This window comes from Sus scrofa, chromosome 14 (assembly GCF_054392235.1).
Source record: "Sus scrofa isolate SSC_HxYL_T2T_F1_AM1 chromosome 14, Sscrofa_HxYL_maternal_Yorkshire_Landrace_v2.0, whole genome shotgun sequence".
Taxonomy (NCBI): domain Eukaryota; kingdom Metazoa; phylum Chordata; class Mammalia; order Artiodactyla; family Suidae; genus Sus; species Sus scrofa.
The window spans coordinates 150,239,080-150,255,036 of record NC_139396.1 but is presented as its reverse complement, the minus strand read 5'-3'; the positions used below and the strand labels follow the sequence as shown (position 1 = coordinate 150,255,036).

Here is a 15,957-nt window from a genome sequence, read left to right as displayed (position 1 = left end):
TTGTTTTTCCCTTTTTGAGGCAGAAATTTGCCCTGTGACTTCACTTCTCTGATGAATATAAGGAGTTACTGACTTTTCGGTTCAGCTTTTTATTTGTTAGGATGCATTGGTGACTTATAAGCTCTATACCTGCCATGCCAGAAACTGAAAGTCTCATGCTTTTCTTTTCTTGTACCGTTTTTGTCTGCTTTTGGTATCAGGGTAATATGAGCTTGATAAAATGAGTTGGAAAGTGTTCGCTCTTCTTCTATTTTCTGGAAAAGATGATGTAAATTTTATGTTACTCCTTTAAATGTTTGGAAGAATTCTCCAGGGTGCGGCAGGAGATTTCTTTTTCAGAAGCTTTTAAAATTACAAGCTCAATTTCTTTAATGGTTATAGGGCTATTCCAATTATCTATTTTATCTTGGTTACATTTGGTAGTTTGTGGTTTTTGAGGAATTGATCTATTTCTTTTACGCTGTCAAATCTATGAATATAAAGTTGTTCAACATATTTGCTTATTACCGTTTTAGTGGCTGCAGGATCTACAGTGACTCTTGTCTCATTTCTAGTGCTGATCATCTATTTCTTCCTTTTATCCTTGTCGGTCTGCTAAATGTTTATCCATTTTATTGATGTCTTTATAGACCAACTTTTGGTTTCATTGATTTTTCTCAATTTTTTTTCTTTTTAAATTTTCAGTGATTACTGATGCAACCTTTAATATTTCCTTCTACTTAGTTTGCTTCTATTTTTGTTCTTTTCCTAGTTTTTTTTTGATTTTTATTTTTTCTATTACAGTTGATTTACAGTTTTTCCTAGTTTCTTAAAGTAAGAACATAGATTTTTTTGATTTAATGTTTCCTCTTTTCTAATGTAGTAAGCATTTAGTGTTACACATTTCCCTGTCAGTTTCTTTGTTAGCAGCACCCCACATATTTTGATGCTCTTTTTAAATTTTCATTTAAGTTCTGTGTATATTTTATTTCCTTTGAGATTTCCTCTTTGACTCGTGAGTTGTTTAGAAGTGTGCAACTTAATTTCCAAATCTTTGGAGATTTTATTCTTGTCTTTCTCCTCCTTGGATTTTAATAATTATCTCTGATAATATTTGATCTCCATGAGAATGGACTTTTCCCATTTATTCTACCCATTATATCACTGATGCTGAGAACAGGACAATAGTTTGTGCTCAAAAAATAAGGATGAATGAGTTATGAAAATATGTAACTTAAAAATCAAAAAAGAGAAAACTGAAAGTTAAAAGGGGGAGAGAGGCATCAGAACATTGATGGTGATTATTGCTGAGAGGGCTAATATGGATATGGATGCCTTTTATTTCTTTTTTTTTTTGTCTTTTTTTGTTGTTGTTGTTGCTATTTCTTGGGCCGCTCCCGCGGCATATGGAGGTTCCCAGGCTAGGGGTTGAATCGGAGCTGTAGCCACCGGCCTACGCCAGAGCCACAGCAACCCGGGATCCGAGCCGCGTCTGCAACCTACACCACAGCTCACGGCAACGCCGGATCGTTAACCCACTGAGCAAGGGCAGGGACCGAACCCGCAACCTCATGGTTCCCAGTCGGATTCGTTAACCACTGCGCCACGACGGGAACTCCCCTTTTATTTCTTTTTGTTTGTTTTTCCTATTTTCCAAATTCTCTGCAATGAGCATGCTTAACTTTTATAATTAGGTAAAGGAATTATAAAAGTGGAAGCTACTCTTTCTGATAATTCTCACTTTCTCTCCAGCAGGTCATATCAGAATTTGAATTGCCGAAACAACTGGAGATAAGAGGCAGGGCCCCAAAAAGATCCTGTAGAAGGTCCCAGAACGGAACCGACCCACCCCTCAGGGAGCCAGGTAAGGACCCTGCTAAGCCATCACCTTCTGTCAGCTTCTGAGATTGCTGCTACAATCACTTTCTCATGAAAACCCTGCCCATTTTGAGTCACAAGGGTCAATTTCATGCTTCTTTTCTCACCTCCCCGGAGGCCCCTTGAGAGCTCATGAATGAAAGTTCATCCCTGAAGATCTGGTTTGCCATTGGAAATAAAATAATCTCTCTACCTAAGTCCAACCTACAAAATTCCTTTCACAGTTTATGTTGAGGAAGCAGTACTGGCATTTGCTTTTTGGGTTCATGGTGTGCAAAAGATTACCAAAAATAAAAATAAAATAAGAGAGAACAGAGCGGAGATACTGTCTTTTTAAAAATGTAATTATCTTTTACACCTTTAGTCACAGTCTCTTCATGGTTTTTCAAGGTAATTTCTTTGAGAAGTCAAGCAGATAAGTCTATTTGATGGTAACCCCAGATGGCCAAAGCCATCTCCCAAATAGTTTTTACCTGTGGACAATGCCTGAGGACAACTGAATATGGCTTTTTTTGCTTTTGAAAACTGTGCTGGGAATTTGTTTCACTTTTTTTTTTTGTTTTTTTTTTTTGTTTTTTGTTGTTGTTGTTGTTATTGTTGTTGTTGTTGCTATTTCTTGGGCCGCTCCCTCGGCATTATTGTTGTTGTTGTTGCTATTTCTTGGGCCGCTCCCGCGGCATATGGAGGTTCCCAGTCTAGGGGTTGAATTGGAGCTGTAGCCACCGGCCTACGCCAGAGCCACAGCAACGCAGGATCCCAGCCGCGTCTGCAACCTACACCACAGCTCACGGCAACGCCGGACCCTTGACCCATTGAGCAAGGACAGGGATCGAACCCGCAACCTCATGGTTCCTAGTCGGATTCGTTAACCACTGCGCCACGACGGGAACTCCTGTTTCACTTTTAAAATATTTTTATTCAACAAAGAAATTGTCTAGATTTGGACTTTTTTTTTTTTCACCCTTTCCTACTTTTGAGGTGAAGTGACTCGCTACAAGTTCCAGGAATTTCCTGGGGGCCCAGGATTGGGCAACTGTGTAACCTGACGTCTGGGGGTGGCACTGGATATCATTCCTGGGGGATACCCCACACATGGAGGGGAGTGTGGCAGCAGCTATGTTTTCCTTGGAGCTGAGCCCAAGAGAAGGCATCAGGATCAACAGGCATATCTATATCAGTTTGTTGGAGTCTTAAAGACTAGCCAAGGACATGAGACTCTAGAAAATAATGGCATAACGTGATGGGGAAAAACAATAATTCACATCCCGGGAGTAATTCACATCAAATGAAACAGGCTGTGCTGAAACTAGCCAGAAATATTTATTATAATATAAACCAGTCTGTCCATTTTAAAAATCATTTGATTTTCGTAATTCCTAGACACTTGATTTCTGACTCTTTGTTGCTGTTGCTGACTTGACTAACTGGAACAGTGTGTCAAAAGGCATAGATTTGTTCAGTCATTTCATTTTTATTGACAGTAATGTTCAATTAAATTCAAAAGCACCAGTTGCCCCTCCAGGGTTCCCCAGTAGAGACCACCCTTGCCCCCTGTGGAAACTATTTCTAAAATATTTCTGGCTCCCTGCTTTCTGAGCATATAGGGACTCTGCCTCCCCACTTGTAAAAGTGAGGTATTGCCACTAGTCTTGCCTTGGCCAAATGAGATGTGTGCATAAGTGTAAGTGACACAGTGGGCAGAAGCTTCCGGCCAGGGTGTAATTACCTCATCTTCTTCCCTCTTCTGTTGTAATTGGGGATGTGCATGTTAAGATAAACCGTTCTGGGTCCCAAAGTAACTGTGACATACAGAGCACCCCTTGCTGATCTGTAATGGACAGGTAGTGTGAACAGAAAGCATTCACTGTGTATAGCTGCTAAGATCTTGGGTTGTTACTGCAGCACAACTTGGCCTGTCTGCGCGCGCGCGCGCGCGCGCGCGCGCGTGCACACACACACACACACACACCGAGTACCTATGTGTGTAAGGGCGGGACCCAGGGCCATGGGGGAAATGCAAGGTAAGATGCAATCTCTGTCAAAGCGTTTGCAAGCTGGTTTGGCAGATGAGATATCTAGACAATGTAGACCGATAACACAATAGTGGGAAGTTCAAGAGAAAAAAATAACAAGATGTTTGTGTGGCTGCAGCTCTAAGAAGGAATTAGTCAGGTGGGTCCAGCATGAATGTAAGAAAGCCTCCCGTGCCAGCTGTCACCTCTGGACCGTCCACATTCCCCTCTACCCTTCTCCCCCTGCTCCCAGTCCAGTGGCTGCGGCACTGACCTGTCTGTACTCATTACTAGGCTCCCGCCCCTCTGGGTCCCAGGCAGGTTAAGTCAATGGGGGAAAGGGTGAGGGCTTAGCAAGGAGGGGAGTGAAGCTGGAGGAGTTATTCCTCTGGCTGCCTTCTCACAGGTCCACTTGGGCTGCCTGCACCCTGGGCTGAAAGTCTCAGCTCCTCCCAAAATGACCCTCCCCACTTGACCGGCTCCTTCCAGATTTCCAAAATGCTCTCTCCCCTCGCCCCTTCAGGCCCAGGGGTAGTAAGGGCCCCCCAGTCAGTGATTAGCCTCAGCACCCAGCCCTGTCCCCCTTGGTTTCCCTGTGCCCTGCTCACACCTTTGTAAATGGTCCTTTATTCTTAAGGAGGCCTTAATTTTTCCCATTTTGATCATGCCATCTGTTTCCTGATAAACCCTGAACTAATCTGGCTTTGGGTAGCCAGCAATGGATCAGGAATGACCATGCTTTGTCTAATTTTAGGGTCACTTGGTAAAAGAGGCAGGAAACTTTAAAAATGATCAGTTCTTCATTAAGAAATGGATTTTTAAGGGACTTTGCCTCTCCCACCCAAATTGGAAAATTCTGCTCCAAAGTAGAAAAGGGTTGGCAGTAAAGCTTTGGCCTCTTTGCACCTAGGAGGAGAGAGTGGACCCAACAGAGCTTTTGCTTCACAAAGGCCTTTGCAAATGCTGGGGCCACGGGAGCCAACCAGGATGTCACGTCACCTCCAAGGAGCTTCCCCATTCCCCCTTGTCTGGCAAAGTTGGCACCAGAATTCCAACCACTATTTTCATCTTGAACCTGAGGACAGAAGCCTAATTTTTAGCTACTGAAGAAAATTTATAGATCTTTCTTTGGGGTCCTACATGTGCCATAGAGCCTCTTGGAAAGGAGATACCATCTCTTTCCATAACTTTACCCACCAAGAGTTGGCCTGCGTCCTGCCTTGGGGTTCCTCTGTCAAATTCACTGAATTTACTCATTGGCTACTTGGTTGGTGGGTTGGTTTTCCATGTGGAAAACCAAAGAATTCTTTGCAAGAGTTGGTCTTGGGAGAGTTCTGAGCCCCCTTCTCTATTCCTGCCCCCCACTTCTTAGCTGTCCCCCACTCTGAAGGTGCAGCCAGGAGGAGGCTGCTACCTGGAGCCCTGGCATTTCCCAAAGCAGCAGGAATGAGCAGCTGCTGGGGCTGGACCCAGGGGTGGGGGCCGCATCCTCTTGGGTATGTTAGGATACAAAGTTAGAGCAAGTGCACGGAGCAGTTTGGAAGATTTAAAAGTTCTTGCGCTGTTGCTGGAGTTTACTGTGGTGTCCTTGGCACACGTTTACATTCTCTCCTGAGCAGGTGAGAGGTGGGGAGAATCGACCTTGAGCCAGATCTGCACAGCTGGGCAGATGAGGAAGAATGCGGAGGAGGAGGAGGGCAGGGATCGTCTGGGAATCTGAACATCCTGTTTCTCCTTGAGTGCCAGCGGGAGCATGCCAGGGCCAGGGTGGGACCAGAGAGGGGCGATAGAGCTCACAGCAGCACCGCTTGCATTAGCAGCTCCCCTGGATTAAAAACACCCCTTGCATGGAAACAAATACAGATTCCACCAGCAAACAGCAGAGGTTTCTCAATATAATCATGAAAAAAGGCAGGGCTCTTGAGCAGCATGAGTGTCAGGAAAGGAGAAGGGAGATACTCTGGCAGGAAGGAGCAAGCGCAGAGTGTGTGCCCCGCACCCACATCCTCTTGATCAGATACTGGGAGCGCTTTCTGGAGTGGGGAGAAAGGGCCACTCCTGCTAGCTTCTCTTCCTGTGGTGACCGAACTGTAGCAGGCCCGAAAGCAGGGCTCTCAAGCTTTTATATGCACACACAGCCCCTGCAGATCTTGTTGAAATGCAGCTTCTGATTCCATAGGTCTGGCCTAAGAGTTTGCACTTTTAACAAACTCTCAGCTGAGGGCGAATTTGCTGGCCTGTGGCCCCCACTGAGAGTAAGTAACCAGGTGTGGGAGGGTGCTGCCTTGGCTCAGCACCACTCTTACCTCCCTCCAGATGACTGTACAACAAAGGCAGGTGTAGACGACCCAATGTGGCCACCTGGGAAGTTAGGTGAAATGACCCAAATGGCTGCACCAGGAGCTCCTTCTCCAAACTTGACTTACTACCCACTAATTCGTTCATTTCTTCAACAAACACTTAGTATCTGTTACCCTAGACACAGTGCTCAGTGCTAGGGGTCCAGAGATAGGGTCGTGAGATTGTGTCCTCATGAAGCTCACAGCACAGCCAGCCCCGGGGCACGGATCCACTCCATGAGGGCATGCGGCTGATGTATACAAAAGAAAACTGATGCGCTTATTTATTACGGTGTTTGGGTTGTGATGATGGCAGCTTATGCCTTTGTAAAGGCCTGTTATGTCCTCACCAGTGTGCTACGTAAGCACTTTGCAAAGATCATCTCATGAATCCTCACAACAGCCTATGTAACAGGTGCTATTATTAAATCCACTTCAAAGATGAGGAAACTGGGAGTTCCCGTCGTGGCGCAGTGGTTAACGAATCCGACTAGGAACCATGAGGTTGCGGGTTCGGTCCCTGCGCTTGCTCAGTGGGTTAACGATCCGGCGTTGCCGTGAGCTGTGGTGTAGGTTGCAGACGCGGCTCGGATCCCGCGTTGCTGTGGCTCTGGCGTAGGCCGGTGGCTACAGCTCCGATTCAACCCCTAGCCTGGGAACCTCCATATGCCGCGGGAGCGGCCCAAGAAATAGCAACAACAACAACAAAAAAAAAAAAAAAAAAAAAAAAAGATGAGGAAACTGAAGCTCAGAGAGGTTAGGTAACTTTCCAAAGGATACCGGCTAGTGAGGAGAGGAACTGGGATTTATACCCAGGCAGGCTGACTCCAGTCCAGACTCTTGGCTTCTATGCCTGTGGACTAGGTCTGTGCTTCCGCTCATGGACTCTTTCCCTCCCTGGGGAAGGGCTCTTGGGAAAGCCAAATGGCTGAGCAAGTTTGGGATCTGATGGTGGGGGGCGGGGCTTTGGATGCTATGGGAGATATTAATCACAGACGCATCACACTATAAAAACTTACCTATCCCCCTAAATGGTCACACCGTCAGCACAGGCCCCGTGCCTGAATTCCTGTCCCAATTGTCCCTCTTTCCCCTGGGGAAAGCCACGGACGCACTCCTTGGCTCTCCAAGTCTTGCTCTCTCTTCCTGGGGTCTCCCCAGCTGTGTACACACACACTTCTGATGACCACACTCTTTCTTGGATACGTTAATGCAGTGAATTGAGCGAAACAAAGACTTTGTTTCTGCTCGGAACTATCATGTTTGTCTTATAGATGAACTCTCCGAAGACAACCCTATTTCTCTGAATCCGGGCTCCACTGGGGCCCCTCTCTGTGGCCCAGAATTTCTTTCCACTTTTAAAGCCTCCAAATGGTCCTGTAGGGCCACTTCCCTTGACACCCGGGTGTGAGATAAGAGGAGCCTGAAAAGGTCTGGGGTGTTGATGGTTTTTTTTTAATGTACTCTCAGTGGGAGGCTGGAAACTTGGCACCCAGTTTTCCTATATCTTGGGAGCTGCTGTTTGGTTCTTGTGCTGGAGAATCTGTCCTGGTCAGCTTCCATCTAAGCACTGCAGCAGTTGCCCTCAGCTCTCCACCCCTGCGTATCTCTGCATAACCCCGCGTCTGCGCATGCTGGGCCAGTGTACCTAGCAAGCCTTCTGCGGGCATTCCTTTCAGATTTTCAGTTACCACCTAACCTCCAAACTCCTAATACCAGCAGATAAGAGAGGCTCTGCTGTGCTGTGCTTGTTTTAAAAGTTACAAATGCTATCCACCTAGATTAAGCTCAGCCTTGGAGAGACAGAATATAAACACCTAAGGAGGCCAAGCCTGCCCACCGCCACTGAGTTCCTCAGACACTAGGTGCTGTAGGAGTTGCAGAGGGAAGATGCCCTGAGCTTGTGTGGGAGCAGAGGCTTCCTCCAGGAGGTGAGACTCCTGATGGACCTTTGCTATGGGTTGAATGATGCCCCCCCTCCCCGCCCCACCCCAGTTCATGCATTGAAGTCCTCAGAATGTCCACTGTCTAATAATATAATCCCAGTCAGCAATTAACTAAGTGCTTCCAGAGGCTTTGCATGCTTTGCTTCCTTTGTACTTCTCACCTCCCCTCATGCAGGAGGTCCTGTTATTCTCATTTGACGCACAAGGAACCCATGGCCAAGGTCTGAATGATCACCACTAAGCGTCCAAAGTGCTCTACCTGGAGCCTGCGTGCTGCCTTGGGAGCTTGGGACTGACTTCAGTGGGGTGCAGGCTATAAGGACAGAACAGTATCTGAGCTGCTCAGCGAGTCCTCAGCAGGCAAAGCAGAAGGGAAAGGAATTCCTGGGTTTCAAAGAGTACAGTTAGGGGCATGCATCCTTTGTTTAATTCTGGAATTTAAGGCTTTCAAGGTAGTGATGGGAGAGAGGCAGGGCCAAAATGATAAAGAGCTTTAAATGGCAGCCTATAAAGCACAACTTCTGGAAGGAATAGGGAGCCATTGAAGGTTGTTAAGCAGAGGAGAGAGCATCTGAAAGATCCCAGGGCAGTAGAAGTGAACCGTATCGTTAGTGCCCTGAATGATAGGGACAGGAGCCTGGGTGCGCTAGGCCGAGAAGGTTCCTGGAGGCAGGGCCCTCTGTCAGAGAGGAGCATCCAGCTGGGCTCAGTGCCCCAGGGGAGCACAGCATGCTGAGAGGGAAAGGCAGTTTGTCGAGGTCAGCCATGAGCAGAGAAAATCACACCTGGAGCAGCTTGGACTCAGTCTAGATTTTCACTGCACCCACCTCAGCATAGGGAACTAAAAAAGAAACAGCTAAGAAAGTGTCAGGTTTATTAAAGCAGCTGAGTTCCTGTTTCCCTCAAGCTCTCTAGCTCTGACCTTCCCACTATTTTTAGATGTTCCAGAATTCTCCGCCTAGCCATTCCCTACACCCCCATGAAGAGTGGGTGTGTTTCCTGCCTCTCCTGCCATTGCCAACCTCACTTAGCTTCCTGTCTGACCCCGAGGCCCAGTTTCTGGTGGGAGTCTTGGGGACTCCAAGTGTCACAGGCCCCTCTTCTCCCCGAGTCTAGATTCCACAAAGAACCACCCAGGACTTGGACTCTTGAAGAAAAGAAAGCCTGAAATCTTTCGTTGGCTGGGTTTTTCACCGTGACTGGTTTTCATTAGCTTTTCAAGTGGAAAATAAATTCCCTGCAGTGGAAACTTGCCACTTGTGTGCAGAGAGTCATTGTTCGTTTAATATTTCTTTTTTATGCCGAATGACCCAGGCCCCAGTCTGCTGGGGCTCTGGCCAGGGCGCTGGAGAAGTATGCTTTAGAAACCTTCCTGGCAGGCCCTGTTTGAGGAGCCAGTGGCCGCTTGCCTCTTGTTAAAACTTCAGGGTTGCAGAAAGGTGAGCAGCTTTGCATCTGCTCTCCGCTGCCCAGCCCAGTCTGCAGAGGCCGGACCCTCTTCTCAGCTTTCCCTTCCAGTCCAAGTCCTGGTTCACCTGGTGGAGAAGCTTCTCAAAGCCTCCTCTGCCTCCCAGCCTTCCTCACCCTGGAGCTGAAACGGAGGATGGGGCAGGGGGAGAGAAAACCAAATCAAGGAAGAAGTCCAGCAGAGAACACCCCAAGTCACGCTGCTTTGTGGAACCAGAGGGGGCCCACCCAGGCTCCGTTCTCCCTCTAAGGGGCCTACTCTGCAGGGCTGAGAGTAAGAAGGGTCTGGGTTCCCAGGCCAGCCCCCAGGGGCTTGAGTGACAGCTTAAGATACGGGTGAAAAAGAAGAGAGACAGATGGGCAAGAAGTAGAGACTTGGCCAGTGGCAGCAGAAATGGCCAGCGGGGGCCTGTGTGACTTGGGATTCCTTTGCCAGCTGGATTCCCCATGCCAGGGGATGAGGAAAATTTAAGTCTCTACCAGGAAAATTCAAGCCTGGAGATAATTTAAGCTTTCCTGGGACTCTGCCAGCCATCTCCAGGGTTTTGTCAAATTTTCCACCTACTCTTTTGCCTCCGAAACCTCAGTCTCCATCTTAGAAACCCCACCCTCAACACCAGCCCTTGGTTATTCTGGGGGGTTTGTAGATGAAGATGTGTGGGGTAAGGGGTTTCCGGGAACTGGCTGGGGCTATGCCTTTTCTCCCCCACCCCACCCACCTACCCACATGCACACATTCTTGTGTAGGGGACACTTAGAGAATCAGGTATTGGGTTGTCCTGCTTTCACCCCTAGAGAAGTGCCAGGCATCCACAGAGCCCAGGACACCCCCCCACACCTCCTCCATTGCACCTGCTTAGTAATCCAGGGTCTTTTTTCTACTTTATTGTGGAAATATGGAACCAAATCCCACAATATATGAAAGTGTTACATAAATATGTATTTTTTAATATCACAGTCTTCCCCTCTCTCCTTCTATTCCCATCTGTCTAAGGATTACTATTTTGATATGTACCTTGGTTTTTTTTTTTTTTTTTCCCACTTATAAAAACACTTTGACAGAGTTCCTGTTGTGGCTCAGCAGTAACAAACCTGACTAGGATCCATGAGGATACAGGTTCAATCCCTGGCCTCGCTCTGGGTTAAGGATTCAGCATTGCCAAGAACTGCAATGTAGGTCGAAAACGTGGCTCGGATCTGTCGTGGCCACTGTGGTACAGTGGGTTAGGAATCTGACTGCAGCAGCTCGGGTTGCTGCGAAAGCGAGAGTTTGATCCCTGACCTGGTGCGGATCCCTGGTGTGTTTCGGGATCCGGCATTGCCACAGCTGCAGTGTAGGTCCTAACTGCAGCTCGGATTCAATCACTGGCCTGGGAACTTTATATGCTGTGGGTACGGCCTTTAAAAAAAAAGAAAGAAAGAAACTCATTGACCTACTGACTTTTGTCCCCCCTGGACAAAGTGGGAACACACAGTATTCCTAAACTAGCTTTGTTTAAAAAATCTAGCATATGTCCGGTTATTGTTCCAGCTAGGGAGCTATGGATCTGACTCATTGTTTTTTAACAGCTCTGTTGCATCCCATTGCGTGGATGTGCTATTGTCTTCTTAGTCCTTTCAGGCTGTCATAACAAAAGTATTACAGACTGGGTGGCTTATAAACAACAGGAATTTATTCCTCGCAGTTCTGGAGGCTGGGAGGTCCAAGATCAAGGCACTGGCAGGTTCAGGGACTGGTGAGGGCCTGCCCCCTCTTTCACAGATGTCCTCGTGTGGCAGAAGGGGCGAGGGAGTTTTCGGAGGTCTCTTTTCTAAGATCGCTAATACCATTCCTGAGGGCTCCACCCTCATGACCTCATCACCTCCCAAAAGCCCCACCTCCGATTACCATCTCACTGAGGGTGAGTTTTCAACATCTGAAAGTGAGAACACAAGCATTCGGTCTATAGTAACCATGATTTTAATAACAGTCTTCTGCTGATGGACATTCAGGTTGTTTCCAGGTTGGGTTTTGTTGTTCTTGCGGGGTGCAGGGTTGTTTTTATTTTGCTATTATCATCAACAATCCTGTAATAATTACAGTGCATCTCTCCAGACATACTGGGGTTTTGATGCTATAGGTCAGAGTCCTACAGAGGGATTGCAGAGTCGGAGGAAATGTGAGTTTAAATGGTACCCAGCACTGCTCAGTAGTAGCTTCTCAAGATCTTGCAGTTCACACTCGTTCAGAATAATCTTCAACTCCCAAACCAGAGGGTGATAATTTCTCAGGGAAAGCCTTTTTTTTTTTTTTTTTTTAATATTTCATGTCACTTTTAGGCAAAACATGTGAAATTACTTCCTAAACTCTAAAGTGTTTATGGATCAGATATCAGCTGGTAATAACTTGCTCCTCAATTTCTAAGTAGTAATGCTTCCATTCTATAGATTTTCCTAAGTCATTGCCTCGTCAGGGTTTCTGAAAGTTCTCTGCGAGGAGGGGTGGGGGGAGAATGCAGTTTTAGGGTCACCTCTGATTCCTCTCTCTGGGCAACTGTGAAATCATTCTGTTAATAGTCTCACACATGCCGTTCTGTCCTGTGCCACATTAATCCAGATTGGTACCCAGCCCTTTTCTGTGACACACACACACCCCTCATACACAGTTGTTCATATGTGTCCAGACTGCTAAAACTTTAGGCAAATGGAAGGATATACATCTTAGGATACATATAACCTGAAATGCAGTATACCTATGGCTAAAAATCCCCCCAAACCTTTCTGAAATGGGCTCTAGTCTCTGGATTTTTGCTTGGCCTTTCTCCTTCTTCCTGTCTTTCTGTCCTCTCTCAGAGGAGCAGCAACTGACAAAATAATAATAAATCCCTCCTTTTCCTATGCACTCACATTTAGTCCTCCCACCCGCCCTGTTCCTGGATTTTGCCACAGCAGGACTGAAGAGCCTTTATATAATGAGATCACTCTCCTTAGAAAGGAGCATGACTTATAAATAGTAAGGTCTTCTGTCCTTTCCACACCAAAAGGATCATTCTTTTAATCCACTCTCCACCCCAAGCAGAGTGTTGTTTAAAAAATGTAAATCAGATTACATTGCAACCCTGCTCCATCCCTACTGGCTTCCCAAAGCCATTAGAATAGAATCCAAACCCCTTTTCTGGGCACAGACCTGTGCCCTTTCCTGCATCCTCCTGGCGTGCATCCATCTCGGTTCTCAGACCTCCAGATGCATTTTAGGTTCTGCCACGTGCCCTGCCTCCCTTCTCCCTGTGCGCAGTGTACACGGGAGCGCAGCCGAGGAGGAGCCCACCCCAGGCCTCCTTTACCCCTTGCCCACCCAGCCCCCGCTGGTAAGCACTGGATCTCCTCTCCTGGGGGCAGGGGTTGATCACACAGCTTTCCAGATCTTTTGTTCCATACTTGGACTCTGGCTTTCAAAACTCTTGTTCTCTGCCTTATGCTGCAACTGTCCTCTCTTGGGGTGATGGTCTGACTGCCCCAAGTTGGGGAGGGAGGGGTACAAGGTGACAAGAAGAACCAGGAGCAAACATTTGAATGAGTGTATCAGCTCCTATTCTCTTCGCTAAGACACCCTATCAAGTCGGCTAGTTTCTTTCAGTGAAAACTTGGATAAGCTGGGGAGGGGGGGGCGGTTAGGGGGTAGGGAGGCACCCCAAGGGGCGTCTTGAGGGGTAGGGGGCGGTTTCTGTCCAGCCAACCACCTGGCTTACTTCAAGAGAAGGGTGAGCGCCGACAGGGGATCCAAGGTAATGAGGACGTTTCGAGAGACTGTACATTAAAAGAAAGAGGAAACCTGAAGCAGGGAAGACAAACTTTGCGGAAGGAGCAAACATCTCCAGAGCATTTCTCTGGTGTTTTGCAGTCACGACATCCTGCTGCCTCTTTCCGGGCTACGGCGACAGTGTCCTCACTCTCTCCCATGTCCCCACCAGAGCGTTCCCCACACACTGACAGAGTGACCCTTCTGCAACGCAAACCTGATTGTCCCTTTCTGCCTACAAGCTTTGGTGGCTCCCCATTGCCCTCGGAATAAAATCCAGACTTTCCAAGTCACCGCGAGGCTCTTCATGATGTGGCCCTCTGCCTCCCATCCCTCCGCTCCTCACCTTCCACTCTTGACTTGGCAAATCACACTGCTGCCCTTACTTCACTCCCAGCCCTCCCTGTGCCGGACTTTTCCTCACCGCTGGGCCTTCGCACAACCACACACCTCCCCTGGAACTCCCTGCCTTCTCCTCCAGGAGCTTGATTTTATTTTTTGCTTTTTTTTTTTTTTTTTTTAAGGCCTCAGGTGTGGCCTACAGAGGTTCCCAGGCTAGGAGTCAAATGGGAGATATAGCTGCTGGCCTCGCCACAGCCACAGCAACGAGGGCTCCAAGCAGCATCTGCAACCTACACCACAGCTCACGGCAATGCCGGATCCTTAACCCACTGAGCGAGGCCAGGGATCGAACTGGCATCTTCATGGATACTAGTCGGGTTCATTACCGCTGAGCCACAACAGGAGTGCCCTCCAGGAGCTTTCTTAATCCTCACAACCAGCGTGGGAGGAGGGGATACTTATCCTGGTTTTAGCAAGGAGGAAACTAAGGCTTGGAGCATTTCAGTGCCATGTGGAGGCCACATAACTTTAATAGCAGAGGAGCCAGGGTTTCAAACCAGGTCTATCTGACGTTTCTGCCTTTTCCAACATAGTGCTGCCACCGAGGCCAGCCATCTCAATGCACAGATGCGTAGGGGGAAACGTCGTGATTTATCTTTAGAGGACAAGAACGACCTAGATGCTGTTACCTGACAGGACATGGAGGCCAGGTAGTTGTGCTGGTGGGAAGGAATCAAGAAAGGTCCAGAAAGACAAATAGCATCTGATGCCACCTATATGACTGTACCTAGAGTAGTCAGATTCATGGAGACAGAAAGTAGAGGGGTGGTTAGCAGGGGCTGGGTGGAGGGGGGAATGGGGAGATATTGTTTAGTGGGTACAGAGTTTCAGATCAAGATGATGAAAAAGTTCAGGAGATGGAAAGCAGTGACGGTTGTACAAGGATGGGAATACACATAATGCCACTAAACTGGACACAAAATGATTCAAATGTGCATGTTATGTGTATTTTACCACGAATAAAACAACTTTTAAAATTACATAATAAAAATTATAGAGTTCATAGAAAAAAAGGAGTTAGGGCATAAGACTTGAAAACTTGCTCACTTACACATTTTTAAAAATACATAGGAACCTAACAAAAACAGCAATGTTTTACAGGTGTTAAATGGTTTTAAAAAATACATAAACACTACAGTAAAGACGATACTTCACCTTGAAGGAAAAAACAAGATACAGAAGAGAGAGTCTCAAATTTGTTGGTCTCAAGACCCCTTTACCCTCTTTTTTTTAATAGTTTTTTTTTTGTTGTGTTTTTTTTTTTGTCTTTTTGTCTTTTTTAGGGTTGCACCTGCAGCATATGGAGGTTCCCAGGCCAGGGGTCCAACAGAGCTGTAGCCACCGGCCTACACCACAGCCACAGCAACACGGGATCCAAGCCACATCTGTGACCTACACCACAGCTCACAATGCCAGATCCTCAACCCACTGAGCGAGGCCAGGGATCGAACCCGCAACCTCATGGTTCCTAGTCAGATTCGTTCCCACTGCACCACAACAGGAACTCCCCCTTTACACTCTTAAAGCATTTTGAAGAACCCCAAAGGGCTTGTGTGTCTGTGGTTTAATCAGTATTTTCCATATTTAAAATTAAAGCCAAGAAATGTTTAGCAAACAAGAACACAGGAGCACACAGTCCGCTGGGGTGATGACGTCATCACACATCACATAGCCTCCAGAAACCCCACCACACACTCGTGAGAGAATGAAAGGGAAAAGGCAAATAACATTTTGATATTCTCTTCTTATGAGAACAGTTTCGGCTTGTGGGTCTCCTGAAAGGACCCAGGGGACTCCCACACATTCCCAGAACACACTTTGAGGATTGCTGATCTATTCTAGAGCTGAGATAGGGTCTCTAGAGGGGCCTGTGGAGGGGGTGGAAAAGTGGGGGCAGGGTATCTGAATGGGAAGTCAAGTACTGTCAGGAAATGTCCCCCTAGGGAGGAGCTCCAGAAAGGCTGATGGATGCAACAGGAAGGGCAGAGAGGCCCAGCCGGGCTCGCCGGGCCCAGGTACAGTGATGCCCACAGCCAAGCCATTGGCCCAAGGCTGCCCACATGGCACTGCTCCCCAGGAAGATGCCTTCCAGCCTTCCCCTGGGCCCCAGCGGCAGGGATCTGCAGGTTATTCCCGATTTGAAGAAGGAAGGAGTG

General features: G+C 47.4%; 1 protein-coding gene across 9 annotated transcripts in view; it reads left to right on the top strand.

Annotated features, from left to right (window-relative positions):
- The window catches only part of LOC110256768 (uncharacterized), a 130,140-nt gene that overhangs the window by 54,553 nt on the left and 59,630 nt on the right, over nucleotides 1-15,957 (top strand). For 5 of the 9 annotated variants that reach the window (XR_014827046.1, XR_014827044.1, XR_014827045.1 and 2 more), the window contains one exon: nucleotides 1,732-1,843. Coding sequence is in view for 5 of the 9 variants with exons in the window: in XM_084995750.1 (XP_084851876.1) it covers nucleotides 1,732-1,843 (112 nt within the window). In the remaining 4 variants the exon portion in view is untranslated. The remainder of the gene's footprint in view (nucleotides 1-1,731; nucleotides 1,844-15,957) is intronic. The other 4 variants (XR_014827047.1, XM_084995752.1, XM_084995749.1 and 1 more) reach the window with 1 other exon arrangement.